General features: G+C 41.3%; 4 protein-coding genes across 6 annotated transcripts; 2 read left to right on the top strand and 2 right to left on the bottom strand.

Annotated features, from left to right (window-relative positions):
- Positions 1-39: 39 nt before the first annotated feature.
- Positions 40-11,580, bottom strand: LOC108040844 (pyruvate carboxylase, mitochondrial). Of its 3 annotated transcripts, none has more exons than XM_017118489.2 (9): positions 11,464-11,580; positions 10,468-10,674; positions 10,301-10,395; positions 5,645-5,771; positions 4,076-5,585; positions 3,186-3,233; positions 1,923-2,580; positions 831-1,860; positions 40-768 (listed from the first exon to the last, which is right to left on the bottom strand). In XM_017118489.2, exons 4-9 carry the CDS (start codon positions 5,741-5,743, stop codon positions 520-522), a joined length of 3,594 nt encoding a protein of 1,197 aa, XP_016973978.1. In that variant the 5' UTR covers positions 5,744-5,771; positions 10,301-10,395; positions 10,468-10,674; positions 11,464-11,580; the 3' UTR covers positions 40-519. The 3 variants fall into 3 exon arrangements, with proteins under 3 accessions (XP_016973978.1, XP_016973979.1, XP_016973980.1); XM_017118490.2 differs by having other exon boundaries at positions 10,468-10,640; positions 11,464-11,572; XM_017118491.2 differs by lacking the exon at positions 3,186-3,233.
- A 4,098-nt stretch (positions 11,581-15,678) lies between these two features.
- On the top strand, positions 15,679-16,685 carry LOC108040893 (UPF0598 protein CG30010). The gene is made up of 2 exons (XM_017118557.1): positions 15,679-16,074; positions 16,128-16,685. The coding sequence occupies exons 1-2, from the start codon at positions 15,928-15,930 to the stop codon at positions 16,626-16,628; spliced, it is 648 nt and encodes a 215-aa protein (XP_016974046.1). The 5' UTR covers positions 15,679-15,927; the 3' UTR covers positions 16,629-16,685.
- On the bottom strand, positions 16,624-17,705 carry LOC108040892 (protein crossbronx). The gene is made up of 4 exons (XM_017118556.2): positions 17,536-17,705; positions 17,402-17,466; positions 17,239-17,342; positions 16,624-17,184 (listed from the first exon to the last, which is right to left on the bottom strand). The coding sequence occupies exons 1-4, from the start codon at positions 17,619-17,621 to the stop codon at positions 16,705-16,707; spliced, it is 735 nt and encodes a 244-aa protein (XP_016974045.1). The 5' UTR covers positions 17,622-17,705; the 3' UTR covers positions 16,624-16,704.
- A 23-nt stretch (positions 17,706-17,728) lies between these two features.
- Positions 17,729-18,779, top strand: LOC108040891 (alpha N-terminal protein methyltransferase 1). Its single transcript, XM_017118555.2, has one exon. The coding sequence runs from the start codon at positions 17,795-17,797 to the stop codon at positions 18,620-18,622; it is 828 nt and encodes a 275-aa protein (XP_016974044.1). The 5' UTR covers positions 17,729-17,794; the 3' UTR covers positions 18,623-18,779.
- Positions 18,780-25,338: the final 6,559 nt, after the last annotated feature.

Raw genomic sequence — 25,338 nt, 5'->3', positions numbered from 1 at the left:
GTTATGGTGTGGGTTTATCCAACAAAATTCATATTGAAATACGGAAAAAAGAGTACTTTTTATTTTGTATAACGTTTATTAGACAATAGTTAATATAATATTTATAACCACTTATGTATTTACTGGAGGAGGGGAATCTCGACAAAGGTTTTTGCGAATTTAAAATTCGAAAATCGTACAAATTTGATTTAAATGAGTTGAGGAAAGGATCTACGATAAATTTACAAATATACCTGGACACGTACATATACAATCCGTTTCCAATCCGAACCTGAATAATGATAGTGTTTGGGGTTAGCAAAAACACTTTAAAAGTAACGGTTGGTCGAATCATCCTGGAAATACGGTTCTACAGATACATGTAAAATTAGACACAGGCGATGGGACAATTTATGGTCAATCGAACTGACAGAATCCCTAAGATTATCACTGTTTTGACTTAATTTTACATTAGGTGTGCGGTGGCAGCTTGGACAATGGACATTGTGACCCGGGGGCACTTCTTCCGGGGCTCCAAATCTATTCGATGACCAATATCAGGTCATCGCCCTCGAGCTTCGTTCCGTTGGCAATCTCCAGCTTCTTGACAACGCCCGCCAGGGGAGACTGTACCACCATCTCCATCTTCATGGCCGAGAGCACGACAAGGGGTTGACCCTTCTCGACCTTGTCGCCGACCTGTACGCGAATATCGATGACTGTTCCGGGCATGGGTGCGCCCACCTCGCTCTTGTTCGACTTGTTGGCCTTGGGGTGAACGTGGATTTCCTGCGGACGAGAAAGAGAGGGGTGAATTCCAGTGCCTGCCAAAGGCTGTAAGTTAAACCCACCTTGACTGCTTCCTTGTCCAGGATGTGGACTGCACGCAGCTGGCCGTTCAACTCGAAGAAGACCTCGCGGATGCCGTTGGGCTTGAGATCGGCGGACACAGCCAGAGCCTTCACGCTCAAAGTCTTACCACGCTCCAGGGGCACGTCGAACTCCTCGCCCACCTTGGGTCCGGTGAGGAAGATGCGCGTGTCCAGCTTGTCGACGGGTCCGTACGTGTCGCGGAAGTTCAGGTAATCGTTTGTCACCTGCGGATAGAGGGCGGCCGACATGACGTCGCGGTCGGTAATGCAGGTGTGAGATTCCTTCAGATCCTTCTTCAGCTGAGCGAAGTCCAAGTCCTTCAGCTCGGCACCCGGACGACCCTCGATGCGGGGCATGTCCTTAAGGACGCGCGAGCGCAGGGGCTCTGGGAATCCGCCGTGCGGGATGCCAATAGAGCCTTGCAGGTACTCCACCACCGACTTGGGGAACGACAACTCCTCGGCCCGCTCCAGCACTTGGTCGGCGGTCAGGTTGTTCTGCACCATAAACTGGGCCAGATCGCCCACCACCTTCGACGAGGGCGTCACCTTGATAATGTCGCCCAGCAGCAGGTTGGCCTCGCGGTAGGCCTTCTTCACGTCCTCGAAGAAGTCGCCCAGACCCAGCGAGAAGGCCTGGAACTGCAGGTTCGTGTACTGGCCGCCGGGGATCTCGTTCAGGTAGACATCGGCGTTGCCCGACCGCATCGTCGTTGTGCATTCGAAGGGGGCATACAAGGTGCGGGTCTGCTCCCAGTACGCGGAGTACTCCGACACCGTGCGCAGGTCCACATTCGTGTCCAGCGGAGTGCCCTGCAGGGAGGCCACTATGGCGCCCATGCTCGGCTGGGAGGTCATGCCGCTCATTGAGTCGACGGCTACGTCCACCACATCTGCTCCTGCATTGGCACAGGCCAGCATGGAGGCCACTCCAGCTCCGGAGGTGTCGTGGGTGTGGATGTGGATCGGGATGTCGGGGTGCTTGTCTCGGATAGCGGTGATAAGAAGCCTGCCATGGGGTGAGCATCATATAGTACATTTGGGATAAAGGAAATCCCCTTCCGGACTCACCTAGCGGCTTCGGGCTTGAGCAGACCCGCCATGTCTTTGATGCAGAGCACGTGTGTGCCCGCCTTGACCAGCTCGTCGGCCAGGTTGGTGTAGTACTTCAGGTCGTACTTGGTGCGCTGGGGATCGCTGACGTCTCCGGTGTAGGAGATGGCCGCCTCCACCACGCCGCCCGCCTTGCCAGCGGCCTCCATGCCGAGGATCAGGTTGGGCAGATAGTTGAGCGAGTCGAACACCCGGAAGATGTCCATGCCGGTCTGGACCGCCAGCTCGCAGAACTTGTAGACCACGTTGTCCGGATAGCTGGTGTAGCCGACGGCGTTGGCTCCGCGCAGCAGCATCTGGAAGGGAATGTTCGGGATGCGCTTGCGCATCTCCTCCAGCCGCTCCCACGGGCACTCGTGCAGGAAGCGCAGTGCCACGTCAAAGGTGGCTCCGCCCCAGTTCTCCAGCGAGTACAGGTTGTTGAACTTGTGTGCCACGAAGGGGGAGATCTTCAGCAGGTCGTGGGAACGGACGCGGGTGGCCAGCAGCGACTGGTGGGCATCGCGGAAGGTGGTGTCCATGAGCAGTAGTTCCTTGCGGTTGCGCACCTCCTTGGCAAAGGCCTCGGGACCCCCGCAAACCAGGACCTCACGCAGTCCCTTCGGCGGTTCCGTAACTATAGCACCAAAATATGTTAGTTTATGAACTTTAATTAGTCGACATAGTCCCGCATCTACAATTTGTATATTTTTTTTAATATTGCGGGAATATATCTTTTAAGTTGGGACATTTATGGGGTCTAGTTATAACATTAACATTAAATATAAACAAACCCCCAAAAACAAATACTCGTTAAGCTGAACATCAAAAAGCTAATAAAACCAAAAGCTGAATTAATAAACAATTAATATATCAAGTAAAGTGTGTTGAATGAAATTAGCTTTTTACCAAACAATGATGATAAATATATAAATATATAAAAACACCAAAGCACATATGTTTATGTTTAATTTAAATTTCAGTTTTCGAATTAAGAACATATACGGGGTGCCCCCAGAAATCTCTAGGGGTTTGAAAGCGTTTATGGAGATCAGATATTTCGTGAATCCAAGTCTTATTGGTGTATTCCAAACCTCTGGAGATTTCTGAGATAAAGTTAGGTGCACCTTAGTAAACTTTTCTGACATATACTGGTATGATCAATGTGCGTATGTACAAATGTCGGTGTGGAAATGGGGTTTCCTTTCCCTTCTCGATTGCGGGATAAATAAGTTGACGTACCTTTGGCCTCGCCACGTTCTTCGCGTGCTAGTGCTTCCGGGGACAGGTCTACGAACCGTAGATTATGATTTCGATCATGAGAACGTGTCGCGTATGAACGGGGCGGAGTGGGCGTGGTCGTGGGTTTATTGGTGGGCGTGTTGTGCATTTTTGAATCGTTGTCGTTTTGTTGTCGATACATACATAGGTGTGTGATATTGGTTTGGTGTTTTGCAATTGCCGATTCGATTGCAATCGCGATTACGATTTTGCATTGGTTGATTAATAACAGATGCAACAAAAATTGATAGTTGAAAGAGGAAAAACATAAAGGTTCGATTAAAGCATATCAGAAAAGCAAAGAACGTTTCACAGGAGATGCAGAAATAAAATAAACTAACATGCCTCTTGGAAATAAGTGCATCAATTGATCTGTTAAATTCGTTAATAAATCAATTAAATAGATTAAGTAGCTGAAGGTACTTTTACACGAAGCATATCTTGTAAACTAAATTTCATAGACATCTTTTTTTAAGCTTATATTAATATCTATAATAGAGTTAATATAAAAGCATTAGCCTTTAAAGGTATAACATTCAAAATCGAGTTAAGCTCAGAAAAGATCATTGTGTTACATTGGGGTCACCAAACAATATCTTAATTTAATCATAAAATGGCATCTTTTGAAAGGATTTGGCTCACCCCGCTAATGATGTAATTTAGAATTCCTCAGTAATTGAAAAAAAAAAACAATGCTTCGTGTAACAACCTTTTAAGCCAGGATCCGTCTGAATCGGATAGCAGAAAGCGGCATCAGCCACGAGTGGAAGCCACACAAGCAAGCGTGAACCCGAAAAGCACATGCCATGATGACCTGCTGATCTTTAAGGGGAGATTCGCCCGGAACTCACCCAGCGGAACCTCGGGCACGTGCGGCGAGACGAGGGCGGGCTTCAGAGTGGTGGCCAGTGGCGTCTGTGGTCCGTTGACCAGCACCTCGCCCATGTAGTTGAGCAGTTTCTGGGCGCGATTCAATGAGGGCTTGAACTTGAACAGCTGTGGGTGCTCGTCGATGAAGTAGGTGTCCAGAACGCCGTGCAGGAACTTCTGGTTCTCCAGCACGTTCAGCAGGAAGGGGATGTTGGTCTTCACGCCGCGGATGCGGAACTCCCTCAGGGCACGATTCATCTTGGAGGCGGAGCTCTGAAGATCCGAAGCGTGCGAGATCACCTTGACCAGCAAGGAGTCGTAGTACGGCGAAATAATGGCTCCGGCGTAAGCGGATGCGCTGTCCAAACGAATGCCCATACCCTCGCCGGAACGGAACACCTCCAGGCGACCGGTGTTGGGCTGGAAGTCGTTGGCCGGATCCTCGGTGGTCACACGACACTGGATGGCATAGCCGCGCGGCACGATATTATCCTGTGTGTAGCCCAACTCAGGCAGGGTCATGCCCTCGGCGATGCGGATCTGCGACTGCACCAGATCGATGCCAGTGATCTCCTCGGTGACGGTATGCTCCACCTGCAGGCGGGCGTTCACCTCGATGAAGTAGAAGTTACCGGACTCGTCGCACAGGAATTCCACGGTACCGGCGTTTTCGTAGCCCACATGGCAGGCCAAACGCACGGCGGCCTCCGTCATCTTGTCGCGAATCTCGGTGGGCAGGCGCGGTGCCGGGGCGATCTCCACCACCTTCTGGTGACGACGCTGCACGGAGCAGTCACGCTCGTACAGGTGCACCACATTTCCGGCCTTGTCACCCAGCAGTTGGACCTCAATGTGACGAGGTCGCTCGATGAACTTCTCAATGAACATAGCTCCATTGCCGAAGGCGGCCTTCGCCTCGGAGCTCGCCCGCTGGAAACTCTCCTCCACATCCTCCATTTTACGGACAACGCGCATGCCACGTCCGCCGCCTCCGTAAGCGGCCTTGAAAATTACGGGCAGGCCGTGCTTCTTGCAGAACTCCAGGGCCTCCTCCTTGCTGGTCACTGGCCCATCGGTACCGGGCACAATGGGCACACCCGCCTCAATGGCCGCCACCCGGGCCGCCACCTTGTCACCCATCTTCTGGACGACTTCGGGTGAGGGACCAATGAAGCGGAGTCCGGCATCGATCACCGCCTGGGCGAAGTCACTGCGCTCTGACAGAAACCCGTAGCCGGGATGCACAGCATCCACGTCATTCTCCTTGCACACCCTAATCACCTCTGGAATGTTGAGGTAGGCCTCCACGGGGGGCAGACCCTTTCCCACCATATACGACTCGTCGGCCTTCTGACGGTGCATGTGCATCTTGTCCTGCTCCGAGTATACGGCCACCGACTTGATGCCCAGCTCCGTGCAAGCACGGAACACTCGGATGGCGATCTCCCCGCGATTGGCCACCAACACCGACCGAATGGGCTTGTATTCCACCTGGAAATGGGACAATTGTGGTATTACAGATGCTTAAAAGATATTTAAGCGAAACTCACCTTGCTAGAATACCCATTCTTAAAGAGGGAGTTGAGGCGAACACGCGGCTGCGTCTTGCGCAGCGTCCTGTACGCGGACTGTGCGGCCGGAATGAACATGGTGATCCCGCCTAGGACACGAATTTAACTGCAAAAATAAAAAAAAAACAAATCTAATTAATAATTGATTATAAGAGATAAACGTTTCTTTAAACTACTACTAAGTACTACGTACGTTCTATAAAATTAAAATCACCTTTATCACTTCATTACCTTAAACGGTGTATAATTATACATATTATTATATAATTATAAGGATTATATATAGCACCTTAAAAATTTTTTTTAATCATATGTATTTCTAGTTTTCTTTTTGTTAATCTCTTAGTTAAAACTTGATCAGCCTTATACATATTTCATTGCAATTCTCATGTGATTTAGGTAATGGAGGGGTGAAATAATGACTACTCTGCTTTACAATCGACAGATTGCACTTAGCTTTTTAATTATCTGTTATTTTCAAAAGCTTGATTGCCAAATGCCTTAAGGTTATCGACATTACTTTCGAAAAAAACAAACATATAAACAAGCGGCGCTAGAAGGTCTCGTTTTGAAGTTGTTGCATTTGGAAATCTAAGAACGCTGTGGGTTAAGCCGATTTCTAATTTTATTTCATAATGCTATTTTGTAAGAAAGCAGATTATTGATTAAAAATAAAATATGGTTCCTAATATTTAAAATCCTGGATTTTGGTTCTTAATATTTTGGCCGTTTCTGTTTGCTAATTTAATCTTCGGCTCAAAGTCCATCGATTGTTTGCTGTTTTGGTATTATTTCAATCTGTCTGCTCATTAATATGAGTTGACTCACGTGATCAAAATCCAAAGCAGGTTTTAACAAATGCATGACAAACTTGTAAAATTATATGGCAGCTTGTTTGTTTTGCTTTTTTTTTTTAACAGGTTGTACATATCAACTTCTAAAGACCGAAAAGTTCCCCTAATTGAAACATTGATACTGCCTTTTTAGATACTAATACGTACAACAGCAGAGTTAGTAATAGTTAATCAAATATTTGCTACTGCTATGACAGCAAATAATAAAGCACGTTTCGCACTTGAAGTTTAAATAGTGGTCGTGTTTTTTGATCGGTTCTACCTATTTGTACAAACGAGAAAAAACAGATAAGTTAGATCATAAATAATATAAAAACCGTTTGTCGGTCTAAGTGAATTTAAATATCTCTTTTTGTAAAGTTATTCTTATTAGACAATTTATTTGTTACTGCTAAAAATATTGTCATTATTTCTGAGTTCTCCATATTGTATTTATCTTTTATTTTATCTTCACAAGTTCATATGTGGCGACTCAATTAGCACCCATAATATAAGCAAACAGAAAATTATTACAGCCGCATTAAAACGCAAAAAAATGACTATATCGTATAGCAAATATTTTAAGCTTCGCTACTAAAGGGTATTCACAGTCCGTTGATGTTTCGGTTGCTTATGTCGCACATGCCATTAAATACTTTATTTATTCCTATGTCTGCTTTTTAGCTTGTTTTGCTCATTATCAGCGATTCAAATGGGTTTTGTAGCCCCCGTCAACGATGAGACAGATCGGCGGACGGACAAATTGACGAACGGACAAATTGACGGACGGACAAATGGACGGACTGGCACATACACGGTTACGGGTGCAAGGGTGCGACAGAGACCGGCTTGGCTGGCCAGACGAGTCGAGCACTCCTTTGCATTTCAGATTCCCGACCCAAATCCAGTTCAAATAGCCGACACAGTGGGTACTCTCTGAGTCGTAGAGAAATCCGATTCTATTTCGTGGGGGCTCGTCTGCGTCTGCGACAAACCTGTTGACTAAATATACTATCTACATATGTCTCGCCGAAAAAGCCCCATTTGAAGTGCATTGAAAACTGGTCAGGTGATTTGTGATCCAAGGAACGCGACTGGGACCTTGCTTCTGCGTTAATCACTTTGATTGCCCTCTTTCGATGGGTTCAACGATCGACTCTATTTTTGGGCAACACACTTTGGTGTTTACCATCCAGTAGTTGCAATTAAGTGGGTGTTTTCGCACCCGCACGTGAAGTGCATGCCCTGCAAAATGCGGGGTTCCAGGGGTCCTTAGATAATCAAGAGCCAATGTTGACACATGTATTGGATGTGTGACACAGGTGCAGATAATGAGCGGACGATAAGCTCGCTTTATTAACACATCGGAGGTCGGGCCACAAGTAAATATTATCATTCCCAGTGGGAGTGCACACTTCTATGGAGCTCCTGGGGGCCAACATGGTGGTGATCTATAAATAGTCACGACGTGATGGAAATCTTCGGTTTGATCAACTCTAATTAAATTTCCCCCTGTTAACATCAATTTTATTTGCTAATTTGATTAATTTGCGCCGCATTACTTCACGATTATGTTATTAATTACTTGATATAATAAACGTGTTGCTCAATAATAAACTTGCTCAGGTTATTATTATTGGCAAGATAAGCCCAATGTCACCTTGCAGAACGGAAGTCTTTAAATTGCGAGTGGCAAAAGATAACTATAAATAAAATTCAAATTCCAACCAAATTTATATACCCTTTAATAGTTTTGAAAATATGTTTTATAACCATTTGATGATAACGCGAGAATCGAGCATATGGTATAGTTTTGCGCTCATCAGATTGAGACAGCCGTGAATTTAGGTCAGTTGTCATATTAGTTCCCTTATCTTATAATAACAACGGTCTGAAAGATTCTGAACCGAGTTATCGATGGAAAGCAAAAAGTACAGTACCTTATAAAAACCAGAAGCTATCAAATTTTCTGGGATTTACAAATAATAAAAGTTATTGAAATAAATTATAGGTATATCTCTACGACACGTTCGAGGTCTATCTTATCACTGGCCAAAGCGGAAATTATAGTCGGAAGCTTTTCGCTTATCGGTTCTCTTAAAAATTAAAAGGACTTGCAATCAATAATTGAAATACCGATCTCCGATAAAAAATTATACCTTAATGGACTTCAAGCCTGTTTACTTTCCAATTAGAATTAAAGCTTTTTTAAAGAACTGGATTATTGACTGGCTTTTTGTATCTGAAAATTAAAGCGCATTAGCATCAGAATAAACTGAATGAATGCATGTCTAACAAATTGTTTAGCATGTTGTGAAAATAACACGTATATTTTCGCAGGCAAATCAGAGTTTATTTCAGGTATTTCTAGGATAACTCTGGCACCTTCGGCATAAGCTATCTGCCAATATTTACAGGCGATCAATTATCCTGTTGCTTCAACTGGTTAACTGGGTGTGTTCCCATATTTTCCCTAAGGAAAGTGGGCGCAGTCCAGTCCAATCTCATGCAATTACACGAAAACGTTGTTGACACGGCATGCGAAAGCACCAACCGAAAACCAACCCCAAGCCCCGTTTGTTTGCCCATCAAAATGAGCGATTATGTAATAATAACATGATAATTCAACTAACTACATCCAGCAACAGTAATAATAATGGAACGCCGCAGCCACTTGAACGATTTGCTTTTGTTCACCAACTTTTGCCCAGAGAAATGTGCGTGCTTATGATTTTTTTTGCTATATATACTTATGATCTTGAACGACAAGTTGCTAAGGTCAAAGTCGTTTTTAAATGTGGGTCGTACATTGATTTTCCGCAAAAAAGGTGCGAACTGAGAGGAAATAGCAAATTTATGGATGTAGCTGTACGCTTTTTACTTCCGTTAATGATTCTGATTTTGTAATTAGATTTAATTTATGGGACAGATAGAAAAACAAATCATTTTTAATTTAATCCTGATTATTTTGAGGCAGTCGATCTTCTATAACTCATTCTTTCCTGAATTTGAGAATTTTGAGATTTCAACGATGTCTTACTACTTTTTTCTTTTCGATTTAAATTTTCTTTTATTTTCCTGCAAAAACTAAAAAAAATCACTATGTACATTTATTTGAATACTTTTATATTGACTTGAGCACCCAGTCTAGACTCTAGACCTTATCACGCCGAACGAAGAGCTGATAGAGACGGAGCTTTGACATTGACTAGTCCGGGTCCAGCTCTCCATATATTTTACGGCCTGTCGTGCCCGGAAAATCAAACGCAATCGAACAAATCAAAGTGTCCCAATAAACTGGTTCACTCTATATCACTCTTATAGATCGCACATTAATTGCTTTCGCGCTGCACATGCGAGCTAATTTCAAAATTATGCACAACACATACACATATAGATTATGGATCTATGTTTGTCTGGCTGTGCGACAAACACGTTTCACCCAATAGCGAAACCATAAGAAGGTCATAAATATTGGGCAGAAAAAGTAGGATGAGTCCGAAAATAAAACAGCCACATTTCCCTCTCTGGGATGGTGCGTATCGTATCGTATGGGTGTGTGTATGGGGGCATGGGGGTATGGAATAGAATAGAATAAAATGTAATTAACACATGTCTGCCATAGAGTGACGAAGGCAAATTACACTGGTTGGATGTACGGGAAAGGGAATGGGAATGGGAAAGGGTCCCCCTATCGAACCGAGTGGAAAAGAAATTGAGCAAAAATTATGCAATTAATTTCCTATGCACTTGATCGATAGGCGATTTTGAAATTAGCCAGGTCCACTGAACCACTACTTACTTTTTAATAGCGAATGTTCCGAAGGAGCGTCCTGCGCCTATCCTATCTTCGTGGTCCTGGCGGCTCCGAAAGGTCGGTAATCGCTTGCTCCAGCACTATAAAACAATTTCAAACGAGTCGTGAGTCAACGTTGGTTCTGCAGTTCATATATCAAGCTCAGCACATACAAATTCACGGTTCACGGTTTGTCAACTTGTGTCGGCCTCTTTTAATTTGGATTTTGGCTTGGGTTTGGTAGGTAGAACAAACAGCGCGGATTCGCAAACGGTTGCTGCACTCTGCTTCTCCGTCTTTTTGCCCAGGAACTCGCGAACCGTTCACTTCAAAGCTGTCCGTCGGACTGGCCGAGCAAAAAAAAAACTCGAAAGTTTCGACTAGTTCCGCGGAGAGTGGAGGTTTTTAGCGGGGCTGCGAACATTCTCGCCGGTGTTGCTGCTGTTGCTCCCTCTCCCAATCTCTGCGGCTCCTCTCGCACTTTCGAGGCCTGCGCGTGCTTAAGCTCCGTGCCGGCAATGATTTGTTCTCACACAATTTGGATCGGAGACTTCGACTAGAAGTTACCCCTTACTCACTCAACCCCTTAGGAAACTGGGTTTATGAAAAGTGTTAAACGGGTAGGTAGAGTTTTTAAGGATCTAGTTGTAATAGATTCTGAGATTCATATATATTCTTAACAAACTACCTAGAACTTTTCTAAATTAAAGTATATTGTTTGCCAAATACAGGCGAATTTTATGATAGTGAGCATACAGACCAGAAGAGTCTACATCCCGAGATTCAGGGCTTCCTACAGATGAATCCTGAAACCAGTTATATTATACCTTAAAATTCCTTAAATTAAATTTGTAAAATCTAAATTTGTATGACCAAAAATAAAAAATTAAAGGATCACTAGGGCTTTTTGTTTAGGTGTAACATGTTTCTCACGAGTCCAACAAACTCCGAAGGTACCTGGTAAAGAGTCTGAAACAACATCGAACTTTGTCCTAGCGGCAAAGCTGTTTTAGTCGCCGTATGCCAGTCGCGCAAGAGAACTTTCTATTGACATTGGCCGCCAGCCGGGAGACAGAGAGGGAGAGCCACAGCGCGAGCGAGAGAGCAACAGCTGTTCAGCGGCCCCAAAATTGGATAGGTCCCAAAAAACCAGATTTCGTGAACTTTACCACTTCATCCAGGCTTACGGCAAATTTTGAACCATCAAAAAATATATGTAAAAACGCTTCTGCGTTCTGGCAAAAACTGGCATTTAATTTAGTCCAAAAATTTAAAAACTGTGACCAAATATGTATTTGAAGTAGCCTACTGGCTACAAATAAAGAAAAGAAATATCAAAATTCTCTACCAAGTTGTAAGTTTTGATTAGTAAACAAGTGAATTCAGTGCAGCTAGAAACAATAAGGATAAGGTCCAGTAAAACTAAATGCATGTAATACAAATAAGTCTTCGATAAGAATAATTTACATTCAAAACTGTTAGGACTTGAGAGTCCTTCGTCCTTAGAGTTTATCATTGCATCCTGTCCCTTATTTTATACCCTCTTTCCCACGACTGCCAGGTAAAAAAGGCAATCACATCACAACCCCTGAATTAGATCTATTATGCTCATGGAAACTTTCAGAAAATGATTAGCTTTTATGGTATGTTGTGGAGGGAATTCGAATACTCTGGCCATTTGGATCGGACGCGTGGATCTTATTATATTTACGGCGGTGTGTGCCCCTATATAATTTGGCACTCGCCGGCAGAGTAGGAAGAATCGTATGACTCGAAATGATGGCCAAGATTCGGGGCTGATTTGAGCGAGTGAAATCAAAATAGAGAGGACTCCTCGCCAATGCTCTCTGTTTCTGTTGTCGCCGGTATCAGCTGGATTTATTGGGAGCCCTGCCTCTAAAATATATATACATCTTGGCGTTATATATAAATATAGGTAGGCAGACACGTGTATATAGGGGGTTTTGAGATTTTTATTTTTATATTGCGGCACGCGCGATTGGGGCAATAACAAAGTTGGGGGAGTCTTATCGCCAAACCGACGGAGAACCCAACAAGAATGATGTTGCGTATGAACGATGTCAGATATAAAGGCCAGATAATGTCCCACTCAGGCAGTCTTCGTCTGCCAACAGGAAACTGTGCTAGTAAGACAAATGTATCCATGAACAAGAAAGGAAAGCTAACTTCGGGCGGAGCCGAAGTTGATATACCCTTGCAGAATACTCTGTAAATTATATTCTCCAAAATTATTCATATGATGCATTCTTAATACTCATAAAAAATCCGAACTTCCTAACTTTAACAACAACAAAGTTATGGCATTTCCAATCGTTCAGTTATATGGCAGCTATAGGATATAGTCGGCCGATCCTTATGAAATTTGATAGGTCGGATTGATTGGCCAAAAATAAAATCCATAGAAAATCCCAACTTCCTAACTTTACAAACACCAAAGTTATGGCATTTCCGATCAATCAGTTATATGGCAGCTATAGGATATAGTCGGCCGATCCTTATGAAATTTGGTAGGTCGGATTGATTGGCCAAAAATAAAATCCATAGAAAATCCCAACTTCCTAACTTTACAAACACCAAAGTTATGGCATTTCCGATCAATCAGTTATATGGCAGCTATAGGATATAGTCGGCCGATCCTTATGAAATTTGGTAGGTCGGATTGATTGGCCAAAAATAAAATCCATAGAAAATCCCAACTTCCTAACTTAACAAACACCAAAGTTATGGCATTTCCGATCATTCAGTTATATGGCAGCTATAGGATATAGTCTTCCGATCCTTATGAAATTTGGTGGGTCGGATTGATTGGCCAAATATAAAACCCATAGAAAATCCCAACTTTCTAACTTTACAAACACCAAAGTTATGGCATTTCCGATCAATCAGTTATATGGCAGCTATAGGATATAGTCGGCCGATCCTTATGAAATTTGGTAGGTTGGATTGATTGGCCAAATATAAAACCCATAGAAAATCCCAACTTCCTAACTTTACAAACACGAAAGTTATGGCATTTCCGATCAATCAGTTATATGGCAGCTATAGGATATAGTCGGCCGATCCCGGCCGTTCCGACTTATATACTGCGTGCAAAGGAAAGAAGGGTGTGTGCAAAGTTTCAATCCGATAGCTTTAAAACTGAGAGACTAGTTTGCGTAGAAACAGACAGACGGACAGACGGACAGACGGACAGACGGACAGACGGACAGACGGACATGGCTATATCAACTCAGGAGGTGATCCTGATCAAGAATATATATACTTTATAGGGTCGGAGATGTCTCCTTCACTGCGTTGCACACTTTTGACCAAAATTATAATACCCTCTGCAAGGGTATAAAAATAAATAATTATATTTTATTGACACACATTAAAAAAAACAAATATTTGGCTGGTTAGTAAAAGTCTCCTCATTTTTAGAAACATTGAACTCTGAAGCAACAGTCAGTATTATAAAAAACAAGAAAGGAAATCTAACTTCGGGCGGAGCCGAAGTTGATATACCCTTGCAGAATACTCTGTAAATTATATTCTCCAAAATTATTCATATGATGCATTCTTAATACTCATAAAAAATCCCAACTTCCTAACTTTAAAAACACCAAAGTTATGGCATTTCCAATCGTTCAGTTATATGGCAGCTATAGGATATAGTCGGCCGATCCTTATGAAGTTTAGTGGGTCGGATTGATTGGCCAAAAATAAAACCCATAGAAAATCCCAACTTCCTAACTTAACAAACACCAAAGTTATGGCATTTCCGATCAATCAGTTATATGGCAGCTATAGGATATAGTCGGCCGATCCCTATGAAATTCGGCATGTCGGATTGATTAGCCAAATATAAAACCCATAGAAAATCCCAACATTCTAACTTTACAAACACCAAGGTTATGGCATTTCCGATCAATCAGTTATATGGAAGCTATAGGATATAGTCGGCCGATCCTTATGAAATTCGGCATGTCGGATTGATTAGCCAAATACAAAACCCATAGAAAATCCCAACTTCCTAACTTTACAAACACCAAAGTTATGGCATTTCCGATCGTTCAGTTATATGGCAGCTATAGGATATAGTCGGCCGATCCCAGCCGTTCCGACTTATATACTGCGTGCAAAGGAAAGAAGGGTGTGTGCAAAGTTTCAATTCGATATCTTTAAAACTGAGAGACTAGTTCGCGTAGAAACAGACAGACGGACAGACAGACGGACAGACAGACGGACAGACAGACGGACAGACGGACAGACGGACAGACGGACAGACGGACATGGCTATATCAACTCAGGAGGTGATCCTGATCAAGAATATATATACTTTATAGGGTCGGAGATGTCTCCTTCACTGCGTTGCACACTTTTGACCAAAATTATAATACCCTCTGCAAGGGTATAAAAATCATTAAACCTGCAGCTTAAAGATTAGATTAAAAAATATAGAATATAATTCGGTTTTCTACTATTCATACAAAAAAGATTCCACACACTTCTGCGCGATTATTACGTATTGACGTACAGATAATACGGGCCACGCCTCCGTCTGAATGGAAATCTTTCATAAGCTATCAAGCCGATTGTGCAAAAATAGCCAGTCATAGCAAATTACTGGACAGACCATATCTTATCAGCTCCAAATACGGGGAATTAAACCTTAATACCCTGCTTCAATGGGCATTGTTATATTTCTCGACGCACCATTATGGGTAGAAAACGTTCCAGTTTTATATTTACTAAAGAGTATCCCATAGTCGATTTATTGGAATTTATTGGAGTATCAACATCTAAAACATTGGCAGTTTAATACACGTGCCGCTTATTTAGCAAGATAACGTTTAAGTTTAATTTAGGTCTTTCCGATTTATGGTCTTAACAGGCCACGTATCAGTTGACCAAGGTTGCAAATCTAAAGATATCAGAATTGCAACACCATAAAAATCTAAAAACATATAAACAAACTAATTTAATTAAATTTCAAGGAATCAATTTATCAAAGTTCAAAGTATGTTTTTATACTTAGTTATATCTTTCTTTATGATAACATATATGGGAAGTGAAGATTCCTTTTCAACGACTTTCAGGCTATCAAACTTTTACACGATGCAAATATGTAAATATTTTCCTTTTTTAAAAACTATTGATTGAGATTTTTTTTAGAGCATCTACAATTTGCCAACATAGCAACAAACTTAAAATCGTAAAAATAATGATAAAACAATAGTTGTGTTTTATAAAATCGTTGTTTTTCACATTTCACAGAAAGGCTTCTAAAAAAAGCTTTGCATACTTTTCGGCCAACGGTTTTTCAAAAAACCTATCGAGAAGTTATACATATAAATAAAGTAATAGAGCTTTTGTGGCAAATTGCGTTTTCAAGCAGAAGCCACACAATTTAAAGAAAAAATTATAAACTCATTTTGTAACTTTAATGCGATTTACATTTATGCCCATGTACAAAAACAACTCGTCACAAAGGTTTGACCTTGTAAACAGGGTTTTCAGAAGAACATCAGCCAAAATTTAATGAAATTGTCTGTGGAACAACCTCACATAGTAAACAAAAGTCAGCTGTTTTTGCTGTATTTTCGCAAACACAGACCTCAGACATAATAACAATGTTTATACAAGGTTCTAGATTTATAATAAAGCCGAAATTAGTTGGATTTCCAAGACCATTTTGTCGTTATTTGCAATACAATCAAGGACAGTCACCAGAGCCAAAAATTCGCGAGTACTTTTACTATATTGATCATGAGGGAATGGTAAGTACTAAAACAATGAAAATATTTGTAAAGTAATAGAAAATTGTTTGAAGCTATTTTTGGATGATGCCAAAATGAAAAACTTTACCAGTTGTTTTAAGGAAAAGGACTTCCTAAAGTTCTTTTTCAACCGCCTGCGACTGAACAAAACCAATAGATATGAAAGCGATTTTCCTTACATTTCCCTTTGTGGAAGGGAAAGGAATTTCATAAGATGTGATGACACGCCCCTTGTGTTTACAGAACAACTCAAAAAGGATGATAAAGACGTGCTTAGCTATGCGCATTCGGGACAGGTCCTAACTCTGCCCTACGAACCCCACAAACTGTACATGGATCCGCGAAATGGAAGAGTCTATCATCCAGCAACGCTACAGGTGGGCGGCATTGGCCTGGTCCGCTCCAAACTGGCCATAGAACTGAGCCAGCACTTTGAGTTTCCGACCGGCGAGGCTTCCCCCACACATTTTCGATGGAACGGAGTGCGATTGAAGCTGGAGAACGATTGGGTTAACAATACCCAGCGATTCCCCATGAATGAGGAGTGTATATAATCGAATAACTTTAATGGATTAAAATTGAGACAACGTTAGTACTACTTTTATAACTTACAGAACCAGTATAATGCTTTTACTCGACGCTGAGGGGCTTGAACTCACCCTCCTTCACCCAGGAGAGACCAGTGGCATGGCCTCCGTTTGCCTGCTGCGAGGAGGTGTCCATCTGCTTGCTTCTTCCAGCCTTAATGCGCTCCAAAACTGGCCCGTGTAAGTCCGGCTGAAACTTTTCGAATACTATGTAGTGCGGATCCTCAGTGGGTGGGGTGTCGTAGATATGCTCCTTGCTCTCCTTTATGTTTTCCTGCACTCGGGCTGCAAACTCCTCTTTGTTGGTCATCAGCAACTCTGCAGCCTCACTGTTCTTAAGTTTATCCATTTCAATGCCACGAGTACTGTCCACGGGATCGGAAAATATGGCCTGCATGTACTTAAGCAGCTGCCAGAGGTGATCCTCTCCACATCGCCACTCGGGAAAAGCGTGACTCACGTCCAAGCTGTGGGTGTACGGACACACATGAGGATGCAGTACGCCCTGCTGGAATATAACAGTCTAGGTGGGGTATGTTAAGTACTATTCACTTGGTTTTTCCACTATCCTTCTTACCGGAAGACCTTTGTCGTCAGGAAATCGATCAGGCAGTAAAATCGAGAAGCGAAAGACACTGTCCGCATATAACCCCTGGCGTCCAAAGAAGACCCCGAACCATTCTAAAAAAACAGTGAAATTAGCTATCACATTCATAAAACATATATGTTGGTATACTCACGCAAGGAATTTGAATAGCTGGGGATAACATATATGCCACTTATCTTCTCCGACTCAATCATTTTGCTAAAAAGAAAAAAGGAGTAATTTGTTAGTTAGTTTTGCACTCTTTGACGAACTACGGCGAAATCTCACTATTCAGCCAGGATTTTGTACTCCTGCTGGATGGTGGTGATCAGCAACTTGTCATCCTTCTTATTTGCATCCAAATCGAGCGTCATTTTGAAACAGCAATAAAAAATTAAACACAAAACTCGTAAAATAAACAAAACGATAAAGTTTTCTCTCCTCGAACAGATGTTCGCGGCGGCGTTGCCACCCTCTCGGACATGCAGTGTTGAGCATCCCTGGTAAAAACAAAACAAAGCATGCGGAATTTGGAATCCTGACAAAAATGACAACCACATTGGAAGCACAGCTTTCAGACAAGTTGAAAGTGATGGACGAGATCAAGGACATTGGCCCAAAGCCGGCAGACCAGGAGGAATCCAGCAGCGCACACGGTAGAACCGATGAAAGGGCGGAGTTCCCGTCCCCAAGTGGCAGTGCCACCAAAATCGTTCCGGAGCCCGAGTTTTACGATAAGGCGCAGAAGTACTGGTCCGAGGTTCCGGCCACCGTAAACGGGATGCTCGGTGGTCTCGGCTACATCAGCGCCATCGATATACAGGGCTCCAGTGTGTTTCTGCGCGAGATCCGCGTTCCCGGCAACAGGTTGGCCTTGGACTGCGGCGCGGGAATCGGGCGTGTGACCAGGAATCTTCTTATCCCGCGCTTCAGCTGCGTGGACCTCGTGGAGCAGGATCCTGCGTTTGCGGAGAAGGCACGGGAGTACTGCACCTCGGAGGACGTAGCTCCCGGAAAGGTGGGGCAGATCTACAACGTAGGACTGCAAAAGTTCGCGCCCTCACAGCAGTACGACCTTATCTGGAGCCAGTGGGTGCTGGGCCACCTCACGGACCGTGACCTGGTCGCCTTTTTCCGGCGCATCAAGCTGGGACTGGCGCCCGGCGCCTTCTTCTGCCTAAAGGAGAACGTGAGCAGCTCCAGGAAGACGGTAGAGGACAAGGAGGACTCCTCGGTCACCCGGCCACTAGACAGCTACGAGCGCTTCCTGAAGGAAGCCGGATTCCGCATCGTGCGCAAGGTCAAGCAACAAAACTTCCCCAAAGGACTCTTTCCGGTTTACATGATCGCCTGCAAGCCCGTCTCCAAGGAATAGGTTAAGCCTTTAGTTAGTTCTACCATTGACGTACAAGCAATGTACTAAAGTTATACAAAATGCAAATTCAATGTCACATTACTAGCTAGTCATTTATAATTGTAGCGTTTTGAACAACAAATAAACAAGCATGCAAAAGCTTTTGCACGTTCCTTAATTGGTGCATTTTTCTAGACTATACAGTCTAAAAACACCCTGTAATGAGAATAATAAAGAACTAGATCGCCAGATGTTTTCTCTGAGCTAACGACACTGCTGCTATTAATAACATTTAACAGAATAATTAGCTTTTAAAAATATTTTAGATGACTAAAAAAAAGTGTTACACAACACAAAATCATTAAATATTATCATTACTTACAGTTTGATTTTTAACATAATTATATTTACATTTTAGTATTTTAACCCAAATTTTATTCCGGATCCCCCACTTAATATGTATAATAATTCAAAAAATCCACTACAAATTTTGTAACTCAAAAATCCGTTACGCTTTCAGTCTGGCATCACCGGACAGCGTTCCCAGAAATTCTAAAACAGCTGGTTCCTAAGCTTAAACGTATTAAGAATGAGTAATAAAAAATACGTAAAGCAGAAGCATGTTTCGCCGACTAGTTCCAAAGACAGCGCACCGGCAGATTCCACATACAGAGCTTAAACCACTGGATTAAGCCATGAGTACGTAAGAGATTCCAATTTCGGGCCGTTGGAATGCAGATAACCCCTGGGAATCCCCGACCTGTACATATATATTGGAAGTAAGTCAATCAAATGAAAGGACGTTGTGAGTAAAACAAATGAAAAGAAGATTTCCAAGAACTTGTTAATAATTTCAATTTGAAGCCTTGCGCCACTGAAAAAATGACTACCTCCACGTTCGCAAGTTATAAAATGAATCATTCTTTTTAAAAGCTGAAAGTCGGCTCCAAGAGCTTGTTTTATACAATTACTTGCCTTATCTTACGCCTAAAAGATGCGAGTGTTTTTTATTCTTTCGTTAGATTTTTTTAACTCAAAAATCCGTTACAGCTGGTTCTTAAGCTTAAACGTGTTAAGAATAATTAATAAAGAATGATTAATGCCGGAGCTTGTTTCGCTTACTAGTTCAGTAAGACAGATTCGGCAGATCCCACATAAACAGCTTTAACCGCTGGGGTAAGCCAGCAGACACGCAGAGTACGTCAGAGATTACGATTGGGCGTTGGATCGCAGATAACCCCGGGAAAACCCCGCCATGCACGTATGTATATATTCGAGGTAAGTAAGGCAAATGAAAACAAGATCCCCAAGCACATTGGTGGTAAGTAATGCCAATAAAGAGAAGATCTCCACGAACTTGTTAATAATTTCAATTTGAGACCTTGAGCCACTGAAAAAACCAGTGCCTCCACGTTCATAAGTCATAAAATGAATCATTGTTTTTAAAAGCAAAAAGTCGGCTCTAGATACTTGTTCTTCTCAAGAACTTGCCTTATCTTACGCCTAAAAGATGCAAGTTTTTTTGAATAAGTTCGTTAGACAGTGGCTCAAAATTGTTATCATTGTCACACATTTTTTCAGAACAGATTATTTTGGCCGAATCGTGGCCGTAATTTAGAACTATGGATAAATCGGAGGAATTTGCCAAATAAATTATAATGGCATGATGAAGAGAGATGAAGGAAAACAAGGGCTTTATCTTCCTGAACAGATTAAAAAAACAGGAAAGAAAAGTTCTTAACGAGATGAGTTTCCACCAAAATTGCCGTGAAAAATATATAGTGGTTTCAAAACTTCAACAAGAAAAGGCCAACAAAGAAGATGTTTAAAGAGGAATTTCAAATGAAATTACGCTTTTAATATGTATCGGGTAAGTCATAAATAATATCGCAAAAACAGTTTAAAAAATCCAAATAAAATGTACAAAAAAAATATTCCCAGAAAACTTATTTCAAATAGCCTTCTTCACAAAGTAAATATTGAGCTACCTATTAAACATTAAACATAACTAACATCAGTGCCGAAAGATCGGCGACCTAATTGCGATAGAACTTCAGGCTCTTGGAAAGGAACTAGTTATCCTGCCACAGAATTTAGACAATTCGACGAGAGCCTTCAAGATGTAATTATAGAAAATGATGTTTCTGGAAAATCTCATCGTTGGTGATAAGGGTGATTGCTCCATACAGCAGATAATGCAGATAATGTTTCAAAAAGATGAATGGCGAAAAAAAGTCTTTTGGGAATGAGTGATTATTATGACTTCCAACCCTAAATGAGTGTACAACTGGTGATAGTAAAGGGAAGTTCGCATTTATTAGAAACTGAACTCCTTAAAAACTCCAAATGAGGATTTCTAAAAGCTCTTACAGCTGAATGCAGACAAATATATTGCTTTTTGGGACGTCTTTATGATATCGTCCCAAAAAGCAATATAAAGAAATATAACGTTTCAAATTGGTTTTTCTAATTTCAAAAATTGGGGTTCCAAGAACTCTTCAAAACGGCATATTCTCATTTCTTAATTTAATCCTCAATATCAATTCTCAATCTTTTACAACCTGCAGTATACCTGTTAAGTTTTGCAATAGATATATACACTTTGACAAAAAAAAAAACAATTCATAATCCAATTTCAGCAAGGTTCTGTAAAGACTGTATAATCAAAACGAAGATGCATCATGATATGGACTTTCCTTTGTTTGCGTTGTGTGGGAAGTTCTTCCAATAAATCATACATATTAAACCGGTATAAAAAGATTTCATTAAAAAGACAAATATAAATTATAAATTTGACTCACAGTAACTTAATTACCAAAGATTTATTTAAAGGTCAATGAGATAAATGTTTTTTAAGGATTAGACCAACATTAATTTAGCTTCAAATTAAATTTTTATTAGTTAACCTATTTTTAAGAAAGATTTCTTACGGTGTTCCGATATCAGACGCTGTCTGTATACCGGTATGAATTGAGCGTTTTTTTGTGAACATAAAACACTAATTATTAATGGGAAAAATAGACATTTTATTCAAAGTATTGGCCATTGTTTTCTACACATTTTGACCACCTTTCTGGGAATTTGTCGAAAGGAGCCAAGTCTGGTGAATACGGCGGGTAAGGTAGCAGCTCCCAGCCAAGTGTTTTGATTGTATCCTGAACCAGTTCTGCTTTGTGTGCAGGTGCATTGTCATGGAGCAAAATTACCTTTGCTGGTCGTTTCTTAATCAATGCATAATTCAAATTGATCATTTGTTGTCGGTATCGATCAGTATTAACGGCTTCACCAGGTTTTAGGAGCTCGAAGTACACCACACCTTTCTAGTCCCATCAAACACACAGCATTGTATTCGTGCCGAATCGATCTGGTTTTTCAGTCGATATTGATGGTTGTCCCGGATTAAGCCATGATTTTTTCCGTTTAGGATTAAAAAATAAAATAAATCCATTTTTCATCGCCAGTAACAATCCAATGCAAAACCGATTTTCTTCTGGGTCTTTCATTCAATTCATGAACCACCCATTTTCCAGACTTTTGGATCTTTCCCATTGCTTTTAAACGATCAGAAATTTTTTGTTGTGCAACATTTAAGATTTCTGCCATTTGCTTTTGACTCCATCCAATATCGTTTGCAATTCGGCGTCACCCAAACTCACAACAAAATTATTATTTCTGAACCGTTGAAACCATCTTTTGCATGTTGCTACTGATAGAGCATAATCACCATATGCCTCGGCAAGCATTATCTTATCTTTAAATGAAAACTAAAAATTAATGCTTTCCGCAAATCATAACTTTCTGGTACAAAATTCCACATTTTTAACACGATGAATAAATATAATGTTGTCTGTTCCATGACTTGAAACAAAACAAAAAAAAACAAGAGAGAACGCTATAGTCGGGTGCCCCGACTATCAGATACCCGTTACTCAGGTAAAGGGAGTGCAAGGGAGATGGAGATAGAAACTTTGATCACGCATAACTTTTTAACGAATGGTCCGATTTGAAAAATTTCTTCTACAATTCGATAGGTATTGATAAACACAATAAAACTGCATTTTTACTTTTCCGAAATATTTAAATTTTTAAAATATAAGCGATTGTGGGCGTCAGAGGGGGCGTAGCACCATTTTGAAACAAACTTGCGCTGCGTAGGAACTCCTAGAATCTGCATGCAAAATGCCAATCTTCTAGCTTTTATAGTTTCCGAGATCTCAGCGTTCATACGGACAGACAGACAGACGGACAGACAGACAGACGGACAGACAGACGGACAGACAGACGGACAGACAGACGGACAGACGGACAGACGGACATGGCTATATCGACTCGGCTAGTGACCCTGATCAAGAATATATATACTTTATAGGGTCGGAAACGCTTCCTTCTAGCTGTTACATACTTTTGCACGAATACAATATACCCTTTTACTCTACGAGTAACGGGTATAATAAATAAAGGCTCGTTCACAACAAATGTTCCCTATTGAGACATTTGTATCTTGACGCTCACTTCATACCGGTATACCTGTTAAAACGTATCGGGAATTAATCACGGATCCAACACACGGATCCATGCAGTACTTATCTTTAAATGAAAACAAACAAGAAGGAATGCTAACTTCGGGCGGAGCCGAAGTTGAAATACCCTTGCAGAATATTCTGTAAATTCTTTTCTCCAAAATTATTCATATGATGCATTATTAACACTCATAAAAAATCCCAACTTCCTAACTTAACAAACACCAAAGTTATGGCATTTCCGATCAATCAGTTATATGGCAGCTATAGGATATAGTCGGCCGATCCTTATGAAATTTGGTAGGTCGGATTGATTGGCCAAATATAAAACCCATAGGAAATCCCAAAATCCTAATTTAACAAACACCAAAGTTATGGCATTTCCGATCAATCAGTTATATGGCAGCTATAGGATATAGTCGGCCGATCCTTATGAAATTTGGTAGGTCGGATTGATTGGCTAAATACATAACCCATAGAAAATCCCAACTTGCTAACTTTACAAACACCAAAATGATGGCATTTCCGATCAATCAGTTATATGGCAGCTATAGGATATAGTCAGCCGATCCCGGCCGTTCCGACTTATATACTGCGTGCAAAGAAAAGAAGGGTGTGTGCAAAGTTTCAGTTCGATAGCTTTAAAACTGAGAGACTAGTTTGCGTAGAAACAGACAGACGGACAGACGGACATGGCTATATCAACTCAGGAGGTGATCCTGATCAAGAATATATATACTTTATAGGGTCGGAGATGTCTCCTTCACTGCGTTGCACACTTTTGACCAAAATTATAATACCCTCTGCAAGGGTATAAAAATTAATGCTTTCCTCAAATCATAACTTTCTGGTACAAAATTCCACATTTTTAACACAATGAATAAATATAATGTTGTCTGTTCCATGACTTGAAACAAAACAAAAAAAAATAAATAAAGGCTCGTTCACAACAAATGTTCCCTATCGAGACATTTGTATCTTGACGCTCACTTCATACCGGTATACCTGTTAAAACGTATCGGGAATTAATCACGGATCCAACACACGGATCCATGCAGTACTTATCTTTAAATGAAAACAAAAAATTAATGATTTCCGCAAATCATAACTTTCTGGTACAAAATTCCACATTTTTAACACGATGAATAAATATAATGTTGTCTGTTCAATGACTTGATGTATACTAAATATGTTTCACAGATGTCATAGTAAACAAAAAAAAATAAATAAAGGCTCGTTCACAACAAATTTTGCCTATCGATACATTTGTATCTTGACGCTCACTTCATACCGGTATACCTGTTAAAACGTAACGGTGATTGATCAGGGATCCAACACACGGGGTTTGTAGATCACCTCCATTTGTGGGACCAATATAAGAAATATTCACTGGGTCTGGCTCATCCGATGCCTTAAAACTTAAGCCCCACATATATCAGGACCTCGAAGCTCAATTGAACCTGAAAATATAATCTTTTTTATACCCTTGTAGAGGGTATTATAATTTCAGGCAAAAGTTTGCAACTCAGTGAAGGAGAAATTTCCGACCCTATAAAGTATATATATTCTTGATCAGCATCACCAGGATAGTCGATCTGGCCATGTCCGTCTGTCCGTTTCTACGCAAACTGGTCCCTAAGTTCAAAAACTATCTGCTTACAATTTTACAAAAAACAATTTAAAAAAATTATAACTTTGTTTTTTTTTTATTTGTTGTTGTTGTTCTTTCGTTTGTTAATATTTAAATATTATGGAATTACGCTTTTAATTAAATTAAAATCGGACAACAATATCATATAGCTGCCATAGAACGATAGCCAAATTCATCGCAAAATTGACATATATATCTTCATTGTTATACCCTTGCAGAGGGTATTATAATTTTGGTCAAAAGTGTGCAACGCAGTGAAGGAGACATCTCCGACCCTATAAAGTATATATATTCTTGATCAGGATCACCTCCTGAGTTGATATAGCCATGTCCGTCTGTCCGTCTGTCCGTCTGTCTGTTTCTACGCAAACTAGTCTCTCAGTTTTAAAGCTATCGGATTGAAACTTTGCACACACCCTTCTTTCCTTTGCACGCAGTATATAAGTCGGAACGGCCGGGATCGGCTGACTATATCCTATAGCTGCCATATAACTGATTGATCGGAAATGCCATCATTTTGGTGTTTGTAAAGTTAGCAAGTTGGGATTTTCTATGGGTTATGTATT

Source organism: Drosophila rhopaloa, unplaced genomic scaffold, assembly GCF_018152115.1.
Source record: "Drosophila rhopaloa isolate 14029-0021.01 unplaced genomic scaffold, ASM1815211v1 contig_115, whole genome shotgun sequence".
In the NCBI taxonomy this organism is placed as follows: Eukaryota; Metazoa; Arthropoda; class Insecta; order Diptera; family Drosophilidae; genus Drosophila; species Drosophila rhopaloa.
Note: the sequence above shows the minus strand (reverse complement) of the source record. Positions and strands in the feature narration are given on the sequence as shown.